At 41.4% G+C, this 16,660-nt stretch overlaps 1 protein-coding gene across 1 annotated transcript; it reads right to left on the minus strand.

Annotated features, from left to right (window-relative positions):
- Nucleotides 1-2,265: 2,265 nt before the first annotated feature.
- On the minus strand, nucleotides 2,266-13,175 carry LOC139944868 (cytochrome P450 2U1-like). Its single transcript, XM_071942015.1, has 3 exons — nucleotides 12,815-13,175; nucleotides 3,357-4,316; nucleotides 2,266-2,450 (listed from the first exon to the last, which is right to left on the minus strand). Exons 1-3 carry the CDS (start codon nucleotides 13,173-13,175, stop codon nucleotides 2,266-2,268), a joined length of 1,506 nt encoding a protein of 501 aa, XP_071798116.1.
- Nucleotides 13,176-16,660: the final 3,485 nt, after the last annotated feature.

Genomic DNA, 16,660 nt, shown 5'->3' on the forward strand with positions numbered 1-16,660 from the left:
TTCTGTACGGTACTCGGGAAATCATTGAGCAATATACACCTCACACATCAGTGAAATAGGGCCTACATGTAAAACAAAGTACATGACTGTATTATAATATCGTTCACACTATAACACATATTATAGCACGTATAGTTTTAATGGATGAGGGGGCGGGCTAATTGCATCATTGAAAGAACCCGTACACTGATGTGTTATCGTGTGTATAGGCCTATACGCCTCTCTTAGTATTTATGCATGAGGTACGTCACAATGCTAACTCAAAACGAGGCGATGGGCTCAGCCACTGCAAGTGATGGGCAACGTGCGCCCATAGCCTCATTTGGGGAAGAATTATGACGTCGTGCATAAATATTAAGAGAGGCGTATAAGGGTCTACTCATTGCTTTCCAGAGTCTGTGGGAATGATTTCTTCACGAGACTAAGCTACATACTTGATGTAAACCTCAATATCACCAAATACAATTCCAATAATATCACCAGTGCTGTGCGATAATGTATCTAAATATGCCGCATGTACTTAATATTTATTTATTTCCACAAAACCGCTAGAAATGGAGAATATATAATGATTTGCAAAGTAAATGGAAGCAAATTTGTATCAAATTTACAGTAAAAGGTACATAAACACCTAGCCCTATATACGACTCTTCCTCTGTACAAAGATACTGTATACGAAAGTTAGTGTAAGACCCCCAGGGCTACATAAACACCCTGACACTCATGGACGACCCCCCCCCCCCCGACCATCTTGACAAAGTATGGCATAAAAGGAACTCATCTCATTCAATCAACTGGTTACTTATCAGTTCTATCATTAAAATGATAGCATTAATTTTTGCATTGTATGTCCATTGCTAGACTTGTGGACAAGTTGTTAAATGTCTGTCGCGGTGATAGATCTATTCTAAATCTCCCGCCATTCCCGCGGTATTCCCGCGAGAGCTGATGGCCGTGCGAGACTACTGCCCTCATGACTACACTCCCATTTAAGTAGGGAGTAGACAGTAGGGTTTAAGTAGGGAGTAGAATCGGCAAACAGCAATTCGCAGTGATCTCGTGAGAGCAGTTATCTCGTGAGAGCACCGCCACAACTTGACTATCTCACCGCGGAAGACTATTTACGACTTGTCCATAAGTCTAAATAATAATATCCTGTTGGATAATAACCATCACGCTCATATCTTCTAAGAAATTCAAGCCCTTTGAGGATGTGCGGGATAGATTTTCTCAAAGGTTTAATATGTACAGCTGTTAAACAATATGTTTTTCAAATCGCCTTGCACACGATGTTTTGCAAAGGAGTGCCTTCGATGAAAGTAGTGATTTTCTGGTGAACTTACACAAGGAGCAGTAAATGTTATACACTGAGTTCCTGTAATAGTGCTTTACAATATCCTCCCTTGGGGTACTCACTACACAACGCTGCGTCAGTATTGGATGTAAAGAATTGCCTGAAGGGACTCATTAACACATCCGCCATAGCGCACGGGAAAAGGCAGGTTAACTTTCCACATCTTTGATTATGGCTCCAAGCAAAATGAGCGATTGACGTGATGCATGGAGCACATGTCAGTAAAATTGCCCCCGTTTTTCCTTCTTAGCTGTGAAATACGCTTATATGCTTAATTAATAATATAAAAAAAGATATAAAGTAAGTATAAGCAGAGAATTTGCTAATCGGGATTCACTCATCCCGTCGCCCATCCGACTCCTGAGCGCATACCGACAAAAAAAATGTGAATTTCTCAAATCACGTGAAACACATGCTCCGTATATGGAGCATGTTTCACGTGATTTGAGTGTGAAGTAATTTTGAGCAATAACCACTGCGTCGCAGCTGCTAAATAAAAGTTAAACGAGCTTTTGTCATTAAATTCAGTAATGTTTGTAAAACCATAACACACGTCTTCAAAATGCACTAAAGTGGGTTTTGAAGTTATGCTTAGCGTTATTTATGATGTTTACGTCAAATTAAACTTCATTTTTACATTAGCCCAATTCTATGAATTGCAGATTTCTATGCAATGGAACGCAGAAATAGACGAAAAATAACGGTAACTAGACGAAATGGTCAACAAATTGACGCGACGGGGTTCATGGCATTTTGTTCAACCGAGGGGGCAAATGGCACCGAGGGGGCAAATGGCACCGAGGGGGCAAATGGCACCGAGGGGGCAAATGGCACCCTCGGCCCCGGTTTGAATGACTCGAGATTGACACCAGAATTTTCCGCGATGGCGAGATCGTTGATGCATGCTGTGTTTACAAGCTGTGACGGTCTATCACACGAACTTTAAATGATTTGGGAATGCGAGACAATCCTGGTTGCTCATCTGATGTAAGTACAGCGCCCTCTGTTGGCTCAAAGTGATATGACTTTACCAGATTGGTGAAGAACAGAAAAATCTCCATTTTGGCAAGGCTTTCACCGAGACAATTGCGTCGTCCTAAAATGAAAGGAAAAGAGCATAATATTAATACAATATTCGGCTGCGTAAACGGTACATCAACAATCAACTATACACCTAACACCAAGCACGGGCATACCGCTATTATTGCATAGATTTAGGGTTTAAGAAGAAGGATATTGACCAAACATTTTATGGACCAGATGAAAAGCATTTTAAAATTCCATTTATATGAGAGTGAGATGTTGTTTGAAAACAAAATTTCACCTGGTTCATGAGCCTGGTTATTGTCGGGGTCAACAATCATTAACTAGGCAGCACTAACAAAACTATTATCACAAAATGCCAACCGACTGCAAAGTTGACTTCATCAGTCAAAGCAAAATATTCATAGAGGTGAAAAGATTATTATAATAATCATTTGGGGGGCTAATCGTCCTTACTCGCAGCTATAGAGCTGAATTGCGAAGGACGCGGCTACAACGTGTTCGAGAAGCAGGCATGCAAGGGCGCATTCAGCTGCCAGCCACATCAACCCATTATGACCACGGAGCACAGCCAAGATTGAAAGTGTTTGAATCAAAAGTGTCGAAAGTCAAGATCGAATCGAAAGCCAAGATCGAAAGTGTTTTTTTTTCAACCAACATTATGCATGGAACCTTTCAGTCTCACACTAATACCAATATTGTCTGCCTCTTGAACAAGTTGGAACGACTATAGTTGCGCTGCAAGTTTACTTGCAACCGAGTGAAGATACGTCAGGAGAAATAAACAATCTAAACAAATAAAATTCGTACCCTCGAATTAATCAATTTAATTATTTCGATCCCTCAAAAAATTTCGTTACCACAAACTAATGTTATCGTTAGATCGAATTGCTATTGAGTGGCCAACGAAATAATGTTTATTTTCAGTTCGAAAACACACTAACAGAAGACTTCTTACCAATGCTAAATGGGATGAGTTCCTTTCGGTCAACCAGCTGGCCCTCTGAGTCAAGGAAACGTTCAGGCTTGAACTCATTGTGGTCTGTCCACAATGCTGGATCAAAGTTGGTGTAATAGTAGTTTAACATGACAAATGTCCCACGTGGGATATTATAGCCAGCAATGGTCGTGTCTTGAGTTGTTGCGCGCATTACAGCTGGAGCAACGCTACCATACCTAAGACTCTCCAGTATCACAGCCTGAGTGTAAGGTAACTTGGGTTTATCAGCAATGGTTACTGGTTGTCCTCCCGGGACTTGGGAGTCGATTTCTTTGTGAACCTTCTCCTGAATATGTGGGCGTATGATTAAATACAAGACTGCCCATGTCAAGACAGTGGCTGAAGTTTCTGTCCCCGCTATAAACAGATCATTGATCACATAGGCCAGTGAGTCTTCGTTGAATGGTGAGGGCGATTGTTCATTTGCACAGATCTGTTTGAGGTACGCGTCGATTATGTTTGTTGGTTGATCACATTCTTTGGCATAACTTTTACGTTTATTGATCAAAGTCTTGTGATAATTAATGAGGGTGTCCATAGTCGTGTAGAATGCTTTCAGCCCTGGCAGAGTTGGTAGATATCGCATGAATGGCAGAAATGTGGAAGTGCCTCCATATTGGAAGAGACGTAAGCAGCGATGTAGAGCAGACTTCATTTTCTCGAATGCATGATTGTTATTTAGCCGTTGCCCAATCACCACTGAGCCAATAACATTAGCAGTGGCATTACTGAATACAGTCATTGGATCAAACTCTTCTTTATTTTTGCATCGCTTTTCAATGTCGGACATCATGTGATCTAATTCAGAAAGGATGGATGTTTCAAAGTGTCGTCGGCCAACCCCCAACTTGCGGAAGATGTCATGTGTGAAGCGTCTGATTTCCTGCCAGTCTTTGCTGTACTTCGCGCCTGCTATTCCTGCATAAATGATTGCAAACAATACAAAAACTAATTAATTATCCATCTGCGTGTAAACTGTTCACGAGCGCCTTCTTTTACAGGTCGTAGTAAAACCTTCAAGACCCCAATTCTGTTCAATTTTATTTTAGCACCAACCGACACCGTTTCCCATGGACCCGTTGCACGTGATGTCACAAGACTCAAACAGCGCCCTCATCGAGGTGAGGCCCTATCATTAAACTGTTCTTATCCGCAATGATAAAGGGTGCGTTCGTTTAGCTTCCCTGGGTCTAACCCGCGGTGCTCGCTCGGGTGAGCCCCTGACAAGAGCTAATCGAACGATCACATTCGCCCTCTTGTGGTGACGGCATGCACCTCAGGTCACCCCCAAGTGACCCACTCCACAAGCAGGGCACTGGGGGCTGACCCGGGTGAGCCCCGTCAAAGCTATTCGAACGTACCGGGGCAGACCGGGTCGACCCAGGGAAGCTAAACGAACGCACCCATAGAAAGGTCCCCGCCGCTAGATCCAGTAATTCCATTGGATACAATGATATCATTGGATACGTGCAGTGACATGAGCTTTCCATGCCCAAACAATGGGTGCGTTCGTTTAGCATCCCTGGGTCAACCCCGGTGTGTGGTGGGTTTTTTTCCTAGGACGAACGTGGGTAATTATCTGCACACGTTCGTCCTGGAAAAAAACCCGTCACACACCGGGGTCGACCCAGGGAAGCTAAACGAACGCACCCAGTACACACAGTACTACCGCCTGTCGTCCCGTATTTCCATGTGAAATGGGGGAGGTCAAAGGTCAAACTACACATCGGTTTTAGATGCCGGTCTCTGGCGTTATTCACGAGCCTCGAAGGATGACGTCAGATGTTCAGGTTACCCTATCATTAGCCTGAACGTCTGACGTCATTCTTCGTAGCTCGTGAATAACGCCAGAGACCGGCATCCAAAACCAGCGTGTAGATTCACCTTTGACCTCACAATTGGGTGCGTTCGTTTAGCTTCCCTGTGTCGACCCCGGTTTGCCCCGGTACGTTCGAATAGCTTTGACGGGGCTCACCCGGGTATCAGCCCCCAGAGCCCTGCTTATGGAATGCGTCACTTGAGGGGCATGCCGTCACCACGAGAGGGCGAGTGTGATTGTTCGACTAGCTCTTGTCAGGGGCTCACCAGAGTGAGCACTGCGGGCCGACCCAGGGCCGGGAAGCTAAACGAACGCACCCATACCTAGGCTCTCTCGTAGAGCTGAAGACCCATGCACATTATGCGATTTGGTGACACCCGGCGCGTGTGGAAATGGTCGGCCCCCTCGGTGCTCTATGGGTGCGTTCGTTAGCATCCCTGGGTCGTCGCCGGTCTGCCCCGGTATGTTCGAAGAGCTTTGACGGGGCTCACCCCAGTCAGCCCCCAGTGCCCTGCTTGTGGAGTGGGTCGCTTGGGGGTGACCTGAGGTGCATGCCGTCACCACGAGAGGGCGAGTGTGATCGTTCGACTAGCTCTTGTTATGGTTTCACCGGAGTGGGAGCACCGCGGGGAACACCCAGGGAAGCTAAACGAACGCACCTGATGCTTTCGTGCCGTCTTTGCTCCTCGGTAAAATGCAGCTCCGCCTCGTCGACGTGCAAACTCCAATCGGCCATCGGCGCCAGTATCAGCCCTCGATCTGCATGGTTTCTTCAGCAATAACTTTTTTGCCGGTTTCACGGAATGATCCGTTCAGGATCGTACGGGAAGAGTAGTTCCATACGAGTAACGAGTTTTAAGCAGTGGATACTGTTGGTAATTACTCAAATAATTGTAACCATAAAATCTTACTTGGTTACGAGTAATTGAGAGCTGTTGACAGTATAAAACACTATGAGAATCGGCTCCCTCTGAATTAACGGCTCCGTCTGAAGTATTTAAGGCAGTGGACACTATTGGTAGTTACTCAAAATAACTATTAGCATAAAACCTTACTTGATAATGAGTAATGGGGAGAGGTTAATAGTATAAAACACTGTGAGAAACGGCTCCCTCGTAGTTTTCGCGATAGAAGTAATTTTCAACGAATTTGTTTTCGAGACCTCAAGTTTAGAATTTGAGGTCTCGAAATCAAGCATATGAAAACACATAACTTCGTGTGACAAGGGTGTTTTTTCTTCCATTATTATATCGCAACCTCGACGACCAATTGAGTTCAAACGTTCACAGGTTTGTAATTTTATGCATAATGTTGAGATACACAAAGTGAGAAGACCAGTCTTTGACAATTACCAATTGTGTCCTGTGCCTTTAAACATGGTGTAAACACGCGCTGGGACGTCATCAGTCATTCATGTTCATTGGTGCCCCTACTTTGATCGACATAACACACTTGGTTCTCTGCTGCAAGCGTTTGATATTCATACTTCAACTTGTGCAACCGCAGTTTGGGTGTTTGGACTCCAATGTTTATGGCCTTTGATATTCATACTTCAACTTGCGCAGCCGCAGTTTGGGTGTTTGGACTCCAATGTTTATGGCCTTTGATATTCATACTTCAACTTGCGCAGCCGCAGTTTGGGTGTTTGGACTCCAATGTTTATGGCCTTTGATATTCATACTTCAACTTGCGCAGCCGCAGTTTGGGTGTTAGGACTCCAATGTTTATGGCCTTTGATATTCATACTTCTACTTGCGCAGCCGCAGTTTCTGACAAAAATAACAAAACGACTGAGGCACGCCCGAACCAGTTTACATGTGACCCTTCATTTCAGTTTCAATCAAAATTTAAAAGCAATCAAGTTTGATAAATATACACTGGTGCATAGTTGATGCAGTCACTCTGAAGCGGCAACTAAATCTAACATCTAACGCACCTGTGAAACTTTAACCACTCGTTTTGAAAAAGTACCCCCAAAAAAATGCTCACGGTGGTTGTAATGGGTGCATAATATACCTGCCAAATAGAATTCAACACAAAACAATTTTGTCGGGAAAAATTTGTTTTCTCTTCAGGGAAGAAGATATCACGGTCCAGAGTAATGTCTGGTTTTGTAAATAATCGTTAGATTAGATTAGAGTAAGAGTCATTATGTTTCATAACTCGTTACTCGTAATCGTATCATACACCACGCATACACATGTTTTGCAGACATGAAAATATTGGAAGTCGCAGAGTTTGGAGGATGCCGAGAACTCAGCTGCGTACGTGCACGAGGATTAAAGACACTAAAGACTATAGTGAAATGGTTAATATCGCAAGGTACAATCAGCCTGGTACAATGCACGTATAAGAATTAGCCTGTATTTTTTATTTGTAATACGAAGGGCTAAAGCCAGTTCAACCAATAGTGTTTAGAAACAAACTGTTGAGGAAAAGAGCAATTAAGGTACAAAAGACGTTTTTAAGAATTAGCCAGTATTTATATTTTAAAAATGAAGGGATATAGAAGAGCCGGTTCAACCATATTTTGTTAGAAACACAAATTTGTTGAGGTAAAGGCATATCGCAATGGACGTATATATAAGAATTAGCCTGCTGTATTCATATCTGCCATGCGAATGTGATTCCGGAGAGATAGCCGAAGGGCTAGAAGAGCCAGTTTTCGAACGATTTGTTTGAAAGTAATTCTAGCGACTTATATTGCAAAGTACAACAAATTTATCATAAATGACCTGCAATGATGATATAATACGTATGTGATTTTGGGGAGATACCCGAAGAGCTAGAAGAGCCATGATTCATTAAAGCTTTGAATCGGATGATGATATAGTGGTAAATAAATATAATGTACTAACAAATAATATAACAACAACCTTAGTATTTCTTTTGCCCCACTGATTATATAAAACACCTACCACCGGCACATTCCCATGCTTAAATCTGATGAAACAAAACAATGAATAATATTGTAGACTGTGTTATTGTCAGTCATTAATAAGGGTAAAACTGTTTTTCATGCGTATAATCGCAGCGAAGGACCATGAAACATGTTTTGCAGAGATGAACAGATTGGAAGTCGCAGAGTTTGGAAAATGCCGAGAACTCATCAGGCTTCACTAAATGAGCATTAAAGACACTGAACACTATTGGTAAGTGTCAAAGTCTTCGCACTTTGTGTATCTCAGCATATGCACATAATAACAAACCAGTGAAAATTTGAGCTCAAATTGGTCGTCGAAGTTGCGAGATAAAATGAAAGAAAAACACCCTTGTCACACGAAGTTGTGTGTTTTCAGATGATTGATTTCGAGATTTTGAGGTCTCGAAATCAAGTTAGTGGAACTCGAAAACTACTTTCATATGGGGCCGTTTCACACAATGTTTTATACTATCAACAGCTCCCCATTACTCGTTACCAAGTAAGGTTTTATGCCAATAATTAGATTGCGTAATTACCAATAGTGTCCACTGCCTTTAAAGTCGAATTAATAAGAAATATGCCGCAGTGAGACAATTTCAATATTAAAAGAAAATGAAACGATGGATCTCTCCAAGTGTAATTGATTGATCCAAGCTGACAAAATTATACTAGACCATCACTGCGTTTTCAACTTTCCCTTTTTGGAGATTTGGTAAGTTGTCTACAATACACTACAGGAACAGGTAGATAGCAAGCCATATGATAGTATACAAATATTGACTGCTTCGAGTGCTATAGTCAAAACTCTCCGGGGATCACCGAGGGAGTCGTAGTTTTAACCATTGCACGAGTAAAAGCAGTCAATATTTGTTTTATAACACCCACAACATTTATAAATACTGTAAGTTACAGACCTGAATGCTACAATCCACAGACGACGCGAATACAGATTTCGAAAACTTTTACTGACAGTGCTGCTTGAAGTGTCATGTAATCCGAAATGGTTACAGACTATTAATTTATCATCCTCGTACACGCAACGGACGTGTGGGTACTGCACACCGTGTGATAATCTTCGGACTAGCGCACGGCAAACCGATGCACTATCACACGGCCGTCGTCTAGTAAAACTAAGACATATCATGTGACGCGCTCTAAACCAATGAAAAGGCAGAATATTGGTAAGGGGTGTTATAATAACAACAACTTGTTTTTCTCAAAAAGGTTGCTTTCTTCTACACGATCTAATTGAAAGCATGGATGTTTATCTTATTTCTTCAAGGTATATCCAAACGTACCCAGCCGCTGTCTACCTTCGTTCGTCCCCAGCGCTGGGATGGGCCGGCAAGCGTATCAAGCGGACTCATTGGTTAATCCCGAAAATGCTCAGTCCCATCATGCATCACACTTACACTGCACCATGGAAAAAAAGCACTGCACGCATGACGTACTTCCTGAACAAGAATCTGTGCAAGCTGATTAGCCCGTCCCAGCGAACCTGGATATACCCTGGCCGCTGGGGGCCGAGCGAACTGTCTCCCCAAACTCGCCTGAGCATGCCGCATTTATTCGATACTAACTACCCGGCCCTTTCCACACACCAATGCATAACAGGGAATCGACTAATAGGGACGGTAATACAAAGGACATGTATAACCAATAACCGGAACCATATTAAACCACAATAATCGATTATTGCTCATGCAAAGAAATGGGAGTTCGTCAGTCACGTTCATGACTAAATGGATGCCAGTGGGTCAGAGGTTACGAATACAAGTACAATCACACATTCCATGCAGTGGATACTATTGGTAATTACTCAACTAATTATTAGCATAAAACCTCACTTGGTACAAGTAATGTGGAGCTTTTGATAGTATAAAACGTTTCCCTCTGAAGTAGCATAGTTTTCGATAAAGAGGGAATTTTCCACGTATTTGATTTCGAGACCTCAGAATTAGATTTTGAGGTCTCGAAATCAAGCATCTAAGCACACTTTTTTGCGTGACCAGGTGTATTTTCTTCTTTCATTACCATCTCGCATATTCGAAGACCAATTGAGCTCAAATTTTCACAGGTTTGTTATTTAATGCATATTGATAAAGGCAGTGGACACTATTGGTAATTACTTAAAATAATTATTATTAACATAAAACCTTTCTTTGTAACGAGTAATGGGGAGAGGTTGGTCGAATTAAACATTGTGAGAAACGGCTCCCTCTGAAGTAATGTAGTTTTCGAGAAAGAAGTAATTTTCCACGAATTTGATTTCGAGACCTCAGATTTAGTATTTGAGGTCTCGAAATCAAGCATCTGAAAGCACACAATAAATTCGTGTGACAAGACTGTTTTTTCTGTCATTATTATCTCTCAACTTTGCCGACCGATTGTTCTCAAATTTTCACAGGTTTGTTATTTTATGCATATGTTGAGATACACAAACGGTGAAGGCCAGTCTTTTACAATATTACCAATAGTGTCCAGAGTCTTTAAGACACACTAAGTGAGAAGACTGTCTTTGAAAATTACCAAATAGTGTCCAGTGTCTTAAAGCCATTATACACTTTCGGTACAGAAAAAAAAAAGTTCACAGATTTACAAATAATTTACAGGGTTTACAGAAGGTAATGGTGAAAGACTTCTCTTGAAATATTGGTCCATGAAATGCTTTACTTTTTGAGAAACAGTAAAGCAATATCAACTCTCGATAGCGAGAATTACGGATTTATTTTAAACACATGTCATGACACGGCGAAACGTGCGGAAACAAGAGTGGGTTTTCCCGTTATTTTCTCCCGATTTCGATGACCGATTGAGCCTAAATTTTCACAGGTTTGTTATTTTATATATAAGTTGTGATACACGAAGTGTGGGACTTGGACAATACTGTTTACCGGAAATGTATAATGGCTTTAAAGTCACCTGGAAGTGGTATTTTTTCAAAATAAAGCTTTTGTCACTAATATATGTGTTTTGATGAGTTGAATGTGAATAAACAGTTAACTAAGGTTTTAAAAAATCAGTTCTTATGTTATTTACAAATTTAAGAGTAGACCCCGACCCGAGAGGGCGCTGTTCGTGACGTCAATCGAGGCAGACTTTGCCTGTAATGCGTAGAGTAAACACAATTGCAAAGTACATGTACGGACCAAGTCGTGAGTTTGTACGTTTAAAAAAAAAAAATGTTTTTTCCCGGCAATGCCGACCAGCTGTATTGCTGCTGAATGCAGAAAAACACTTTTTGAAATGTACCAACTCACGACTTGGACGTACATGTACTTTGCACGTACATGTACTTTGCACGTGTGTTTACTATACGCATTGCAGGCAAAGTCTGCCTTGAATGACGTCACAAAAAGGGTAGGCGGAGTCAGCCCCCAAAACAACTTTATATATTTTTTAAACATATAAATAGTGACAAACAATTACTAAAAAAATTGTTTTATTGTTCGTAAGCATATACTCTTAATGTTTGAAAGAAAAAAAAATTATATTTCCAGGTGACTTCAAAGGAATGACAAACCCATCTCCCTTCTTAAACACATAATAACAAACAAACAAAATAACATAGGCCCCTGCTGCATTTATTTCAGTACATAAGTGCCGTTTTTATTTTGTTTTTAATTTTTAATATGAAAACCCTGCTGCGAATGGATGGAAAGTAAGTCAAGATGCGGTTTGCATTTGTGTGGGAAAAACAGTTGCCATCCCGTTGTTTTTCCATCCTTGAGAACTTGTAATACAAGTAGTGTATTATGGTAGCCTTTGGAAATTACAGACTTAGATTAAAGGCAGTGGACACTATTGGTAATTACTCAAAATAATTATTAGCATAGAACCACTTGGTAACAAGTAATGGGGAGAGGTTGATAGTATAAAACATTCTGAGAAACGGCTCCCTCTGAAGTGAACGTAGTTTTAAAGAATGAAGTAATTTACCGTGAATTTTATATCGAGACCTCAGATTTAGAATTTGAGGTCTCGAAATAAAGCATCTGAAAAGCACACAACTTCGTGTGACAAGGGTGTTTTTCTCTCATTATTATCTCGCAACTTTGACGATCAATTGAGCTCAAGTTTTCTCAGGTTTGTTATTTTATGCATATGTTGAGATACACCAAGTGAAAAGACTTGTCATTGACAATTACCAATAGTGTCCAGTGTCTTTAACCCCAAACTGGTATGCCTCTTGATTTAGTATACTCCTTAATGAGGGTACAGTGTGCTTTTTTAATAACAATTTTATTCCATTACACGTTTGCAAAACACAGTGAAAGTTAAAAATTAATTTTGATTTGATTATGGTATATTTCTTTTACTTGTGTCTAAAAAATAATGTATGTTACATAAAAGGGATACATATATAAACATATAGAAGCCTACCATAGACTGATGTTTCATTACATAAGTACAGTAACATTTTAAGAGACAGGTGCAATATTTCTTGTTTAATCTTCGAACTTATATAACTAACAGATTATTAGATAGCTTATACAGTGCGATGCTTTCACCTGTAATAACTTGAGCATTAAATGCTGTTCTTGAAAGGGGTTGTTGACAGTTCAGTCATATAGTTTGCGTCAATTTGTCTGAGTGGCTTATAGACTCCCTACTTTCTGATTAGCATGATGTAATTATTGACAAGTTGGCATTTAGTGTGAAGATAAGACTTACCTCTTCCTTGGAAGTAACTATCGAGGGATTCAATCGGTGCCCGTTCGCTCAGGACGTGCCCATCCAGCAATATTTTCCTCATGATATCATGTGAGTTAACAACTACTACTTTTCTGGATCCAAGACTCAAAGTAAATATCGCTCCATATTTCTCTACCATACGAGACAGAAACGAATTTCTATCTTTTCCACAGAGGTGACTGATGCTTCCAAGTAGAGGCCATCCTTTTGGACCTGGTGGTAGCTGCTGCTGCCAGCTCTTTTTGTTTGACTGAACCAAACTGCTGATCAGAACAACTACACAGACTGCCAAAAATACCACAAGTGGTAACCAAGAGTATTTCCAGATTTCATCTCCCATGATAAACTTTTGTAAACTGATAGTTATTATGTTTTCTGAAACAAAATAATTTAATTGATCTCTAAGAGGGACTGTGCGTATCCTCGAGTATGGCGCCAATAATAAGTTGAATGTTTCTATAGAATGCCTAATTCAACGATGTGTGAAGGTGAAGGTAGCAGAAGTAGATACAGAGTAATGCCACATCGTTTTTATGGGTGCACTACCAATGAAAAGGTTCCCATCTGTCTTTGTTAAAGTGTGGCATGTTCCCAAAGTAGCACCGTCAGGGTGCTACGTGCAATTTATGCACCGTTGAACTTATTGACGAAGAATAATGGTGCAAGTAGCCCCCATCAATAACAATACGAGGGGGCTATGCTCCCTCTAAATGGAATATGAATACCAATTATTTTTCAATAGTAGTCTAGGTGCCTCGACCTTTAAATTTAGGTGCACTGTGGGTGCATTTATGTGTGTATAAGCTCGCCCGTCGAGACAAGCTTTTAAACAGTTGATTCCTATTGATACTTGTAATGGTGTCATGCGACATCATTCATTTTGAGTGACTTTTAAAAACGTTTTAATTGTTGGCGGTTTAAAAACCGCCTAAAACTCGGGACATTCCTTGATTTTATGTATAGCGTATATCGAAGCACACGGTATTATAACAGAATTGTCTACCATCTCACTGATTCTTTGTTAGTTCAAACTGTCACGCTGGTATGTGAAGTTGAAGGTAAAAGTATAGATAACGGGGAACTGGAGTTGCTCTCCCCTTCCCCCTCGATCCCCCTCTCTCTCACTCTCCGCGGATAACACATACTCGACTACAGCAATTGCCATGCCATAAACAGGGTGCACTTAAAATGATTGGACTTGTGCATGCATTGAATCATAATATGCTACAATGGTCCATTTTGGAGCCATGTCTTAATTGTTTCATTTGCCCAATGAATTAGTGATGTCTTATAGGTTGTCCATCCAGTGGCGGAGCTATGTCTTGTTTCATGGGCATAGGGAAGTCATAGTGCAAAATCGAGTGTACACAAGGGTTAACTATGTAAATTAGGTTGACCATTTTGCACTCGAACCCAGGCTGGTCGAACATTGGTTGACTACCTTGGTCGACCATTTTGGAACCAGCCACGAGCCCATGGTTGCTTAACTGGTCCCAGCAGCACGTTCCATTTTAACATGTGCAAAGCGCAGGGGAACCAGTGACACTATACCGAAAAGGCGGAAGGTTGACTAGACTTCCAAATGAGTCGTTCGAGTGAGTGCGTCACTGAGCATTGTACGTTGCTGGCCAGTAGTCAACCACGGGTCGACTATTTGTGCCCACTCGAACTTGCTCATGTCTAGTGATGAGGCTATGGCTGGTTTCATGGGCCCTGGAACGTCATAGGTTGTCTATCTACCTACCTTGTTGCATGGGCCCATGATCATGGCTCTCCAAGGATGGGACATTTCTTGTTCATGGGCCCAGGAAAGTCATTGGTTGTCTATAGCGATGGAGCCATGTACCTTGTTACATGGGGTCAATTTCACAAAGAGTTAGGTCTAGTCCTAACTTAGGACCAGTCATATATAGGAGATATTAAACACGTATGGCTAGTCCTAAGTTAGGACGAGTAACTCGTCCTAACTCGAGATAAGACTAGTCTTAACTCTTTGTGAAATCCACCCGAGGAAAGTCAAGTATGTATAGACTGTCCAGTGATGGGCACATTCCTGTTGCATGGGCCCAGGAAAGTCATATAAAAAGCTGTCCAGTGATGATGGGGACATTTCTTGTTGCATGGGCCCGAGAAAGTCAAGTTAGGCTGTCCAGTAATGGGAACATTTCTCGTTGCATGGACCCATGCAGAAAGTCAATAGGTTGTCCACGTGATGTCTTGTTTCATTGGCCCAGCAGGACTTTATATAGCTGCCCAGTGGTAGAACCATGTCTTGTTTAATGGTTCTATAGGAAAGACGTGTCGGTTAGTGATAGAGCTATGTAGCTTTATTTCATGTGGCAATGGTCAGGTTGTTCAGATTAGGACATTGTTTCATTGACACATGCAGTTTATGTAGGCTGTGTAGTGACTGAGCCATTTCTTGTTTAATGTGCTCAGGAAAGACGTATGATGGAGCTATGTCTTGTTTCATGGGCTCAAAGATCAAGTTGGTAGGTTTTCCCAGTGATGGAGCTATTTCTTGTTTCATGGGCTCAAAGATCAAGTTGGTAGGTTTTCCAGTGATGGAGCTATGTCTTGTTCATGGGCTCAAAGATCAAGTTGGAAGGTTTTCCAGTGATGGAGCTATGTCTTGTTTCATGGGCTCAAAGATCAAGTTGGTAGGTTTTCCAGTGATGGAGCTATGTCTTGTTAAATGTGCAAAAGAAAGACGCCTGTGTAGGTTGTCTAATGCTTGTTTACTGGGCCGGCCATATAGAAGTATTGGTTGTCCAGTATTAATACTATCGAAGCCCAGCGCAAGTATCTACCAACAAGGTACTCAGGGATATCTATACATTTTCAGAATGATACGTTTTTTGTTTGTTTAAATGATATGAATTATGATACCCAAATATACAGCACCTATAATAATGTGTAAGTTTACAATGGCGCATTTATAAGCCATGCACAGCCAGGAACGCCGTAATCTTGGTTCCAAGGGTTACACACCTATATTCCGACACCCCTATGTTCCGACACCCCTATGTTCCGACAAGTTGTTCCCGCACATTATTACTCAGTTGATCAATAACAAAAACACAACTTGTATTACGCCAGGTTTCCCAGTAATTTTCGACCGGGATTAGGTTTGAACATTCATAAAATGAATTTGTACTATTTTAAAAAGTGATGGAATCACGCATGAGTATGGCTCCCCGAGGTAGCTGGCAATAAAATACTCGGTACTTTGCTATTGTTAGGTGCGTGTCCGTGTTGATAACATTTCAAGATAGGTTACCGGTACGTTCATGAACTAAATTGCGAACATGTGTAGTTTCTTCAAGTCACACCGTTTTTCTTTAAAAAAAAATGGCTAACACAAAATATTGGTACAGGTTGTCGGAACATAGGGGTATCAGAACATAGGGGTGTTTGGGTCGTTGGAATAAGGGTGTCGGAACATAGGGGTGTCGGAATATAGAGGTGTCGGAACATAGGGGTGTCGGAATATAGGTTGAGTTATCGGAACATAGGGGTGTCGGAACATAGGGGTGTCGGAATATAGAGCAGTCACCGTTCCAAGACCATTGGTGTTGCGCGGTCACAACGTTCCGATCTATGCACGGCAAAAACTGTACACGATTTTTGTAATGAACGAACGTCCCGCCGGGCGCTCTGTCCGCTCTGAACGTAACGCCCCCTTCTTTGTTAAACGTTTTCCTGTAGGTGCCTTTGTCATCTTCCATCCAAAGAAGTCGTCGTATATTTTTTGCCGTCTACATCATACTAATAAAAAACGATGTCCAAAGAGCGTACATTATATAAAGGGCTTTTCAAAACTGT

The sequence above is a fragment of the Asterias amurensis genome, chromosome 12 (assembly GCF_032118995.1).
Source record: "Asterias amurensis chromosome 12, ASM3211899v1".
In the NCBI taxonomy this organism is placed as follows: domain Eukaryota; kingdom Metazoa; phylum Echinodermata; class Asteroidea; order Forcipulatida; family Asteriidae; genus Asterias; species Asterias amurensis.

What these genes read in the sequence shown, in the direction of transcription:
- LOC139944868 (XM_071942015.1), bottom strand. Translation starts at nt 13,175, where the DNA reads ATGGGAGATGAAATCTGGAAATACTCTTGGTTACCACTTGTGGTATTT. An exon ending in TAGTTACTTCCAAGGAAGAG is followed by an intron (nt 4,317 to 12,814) that starts GTAAGTCTTATC and finishes TCATTTATGCAG; the next exon opens with GAATAGCAGGCGCGAAGTAC. An exon ending in ACTCATCCCATTTAGCATTG is followed by an intron (nt 2,451 to 3,356) that starts GTAAGAAGTCTT and finishes CTTTCATTTTAG; the next exon opens with GACGACGCAATTGTCTCGGT.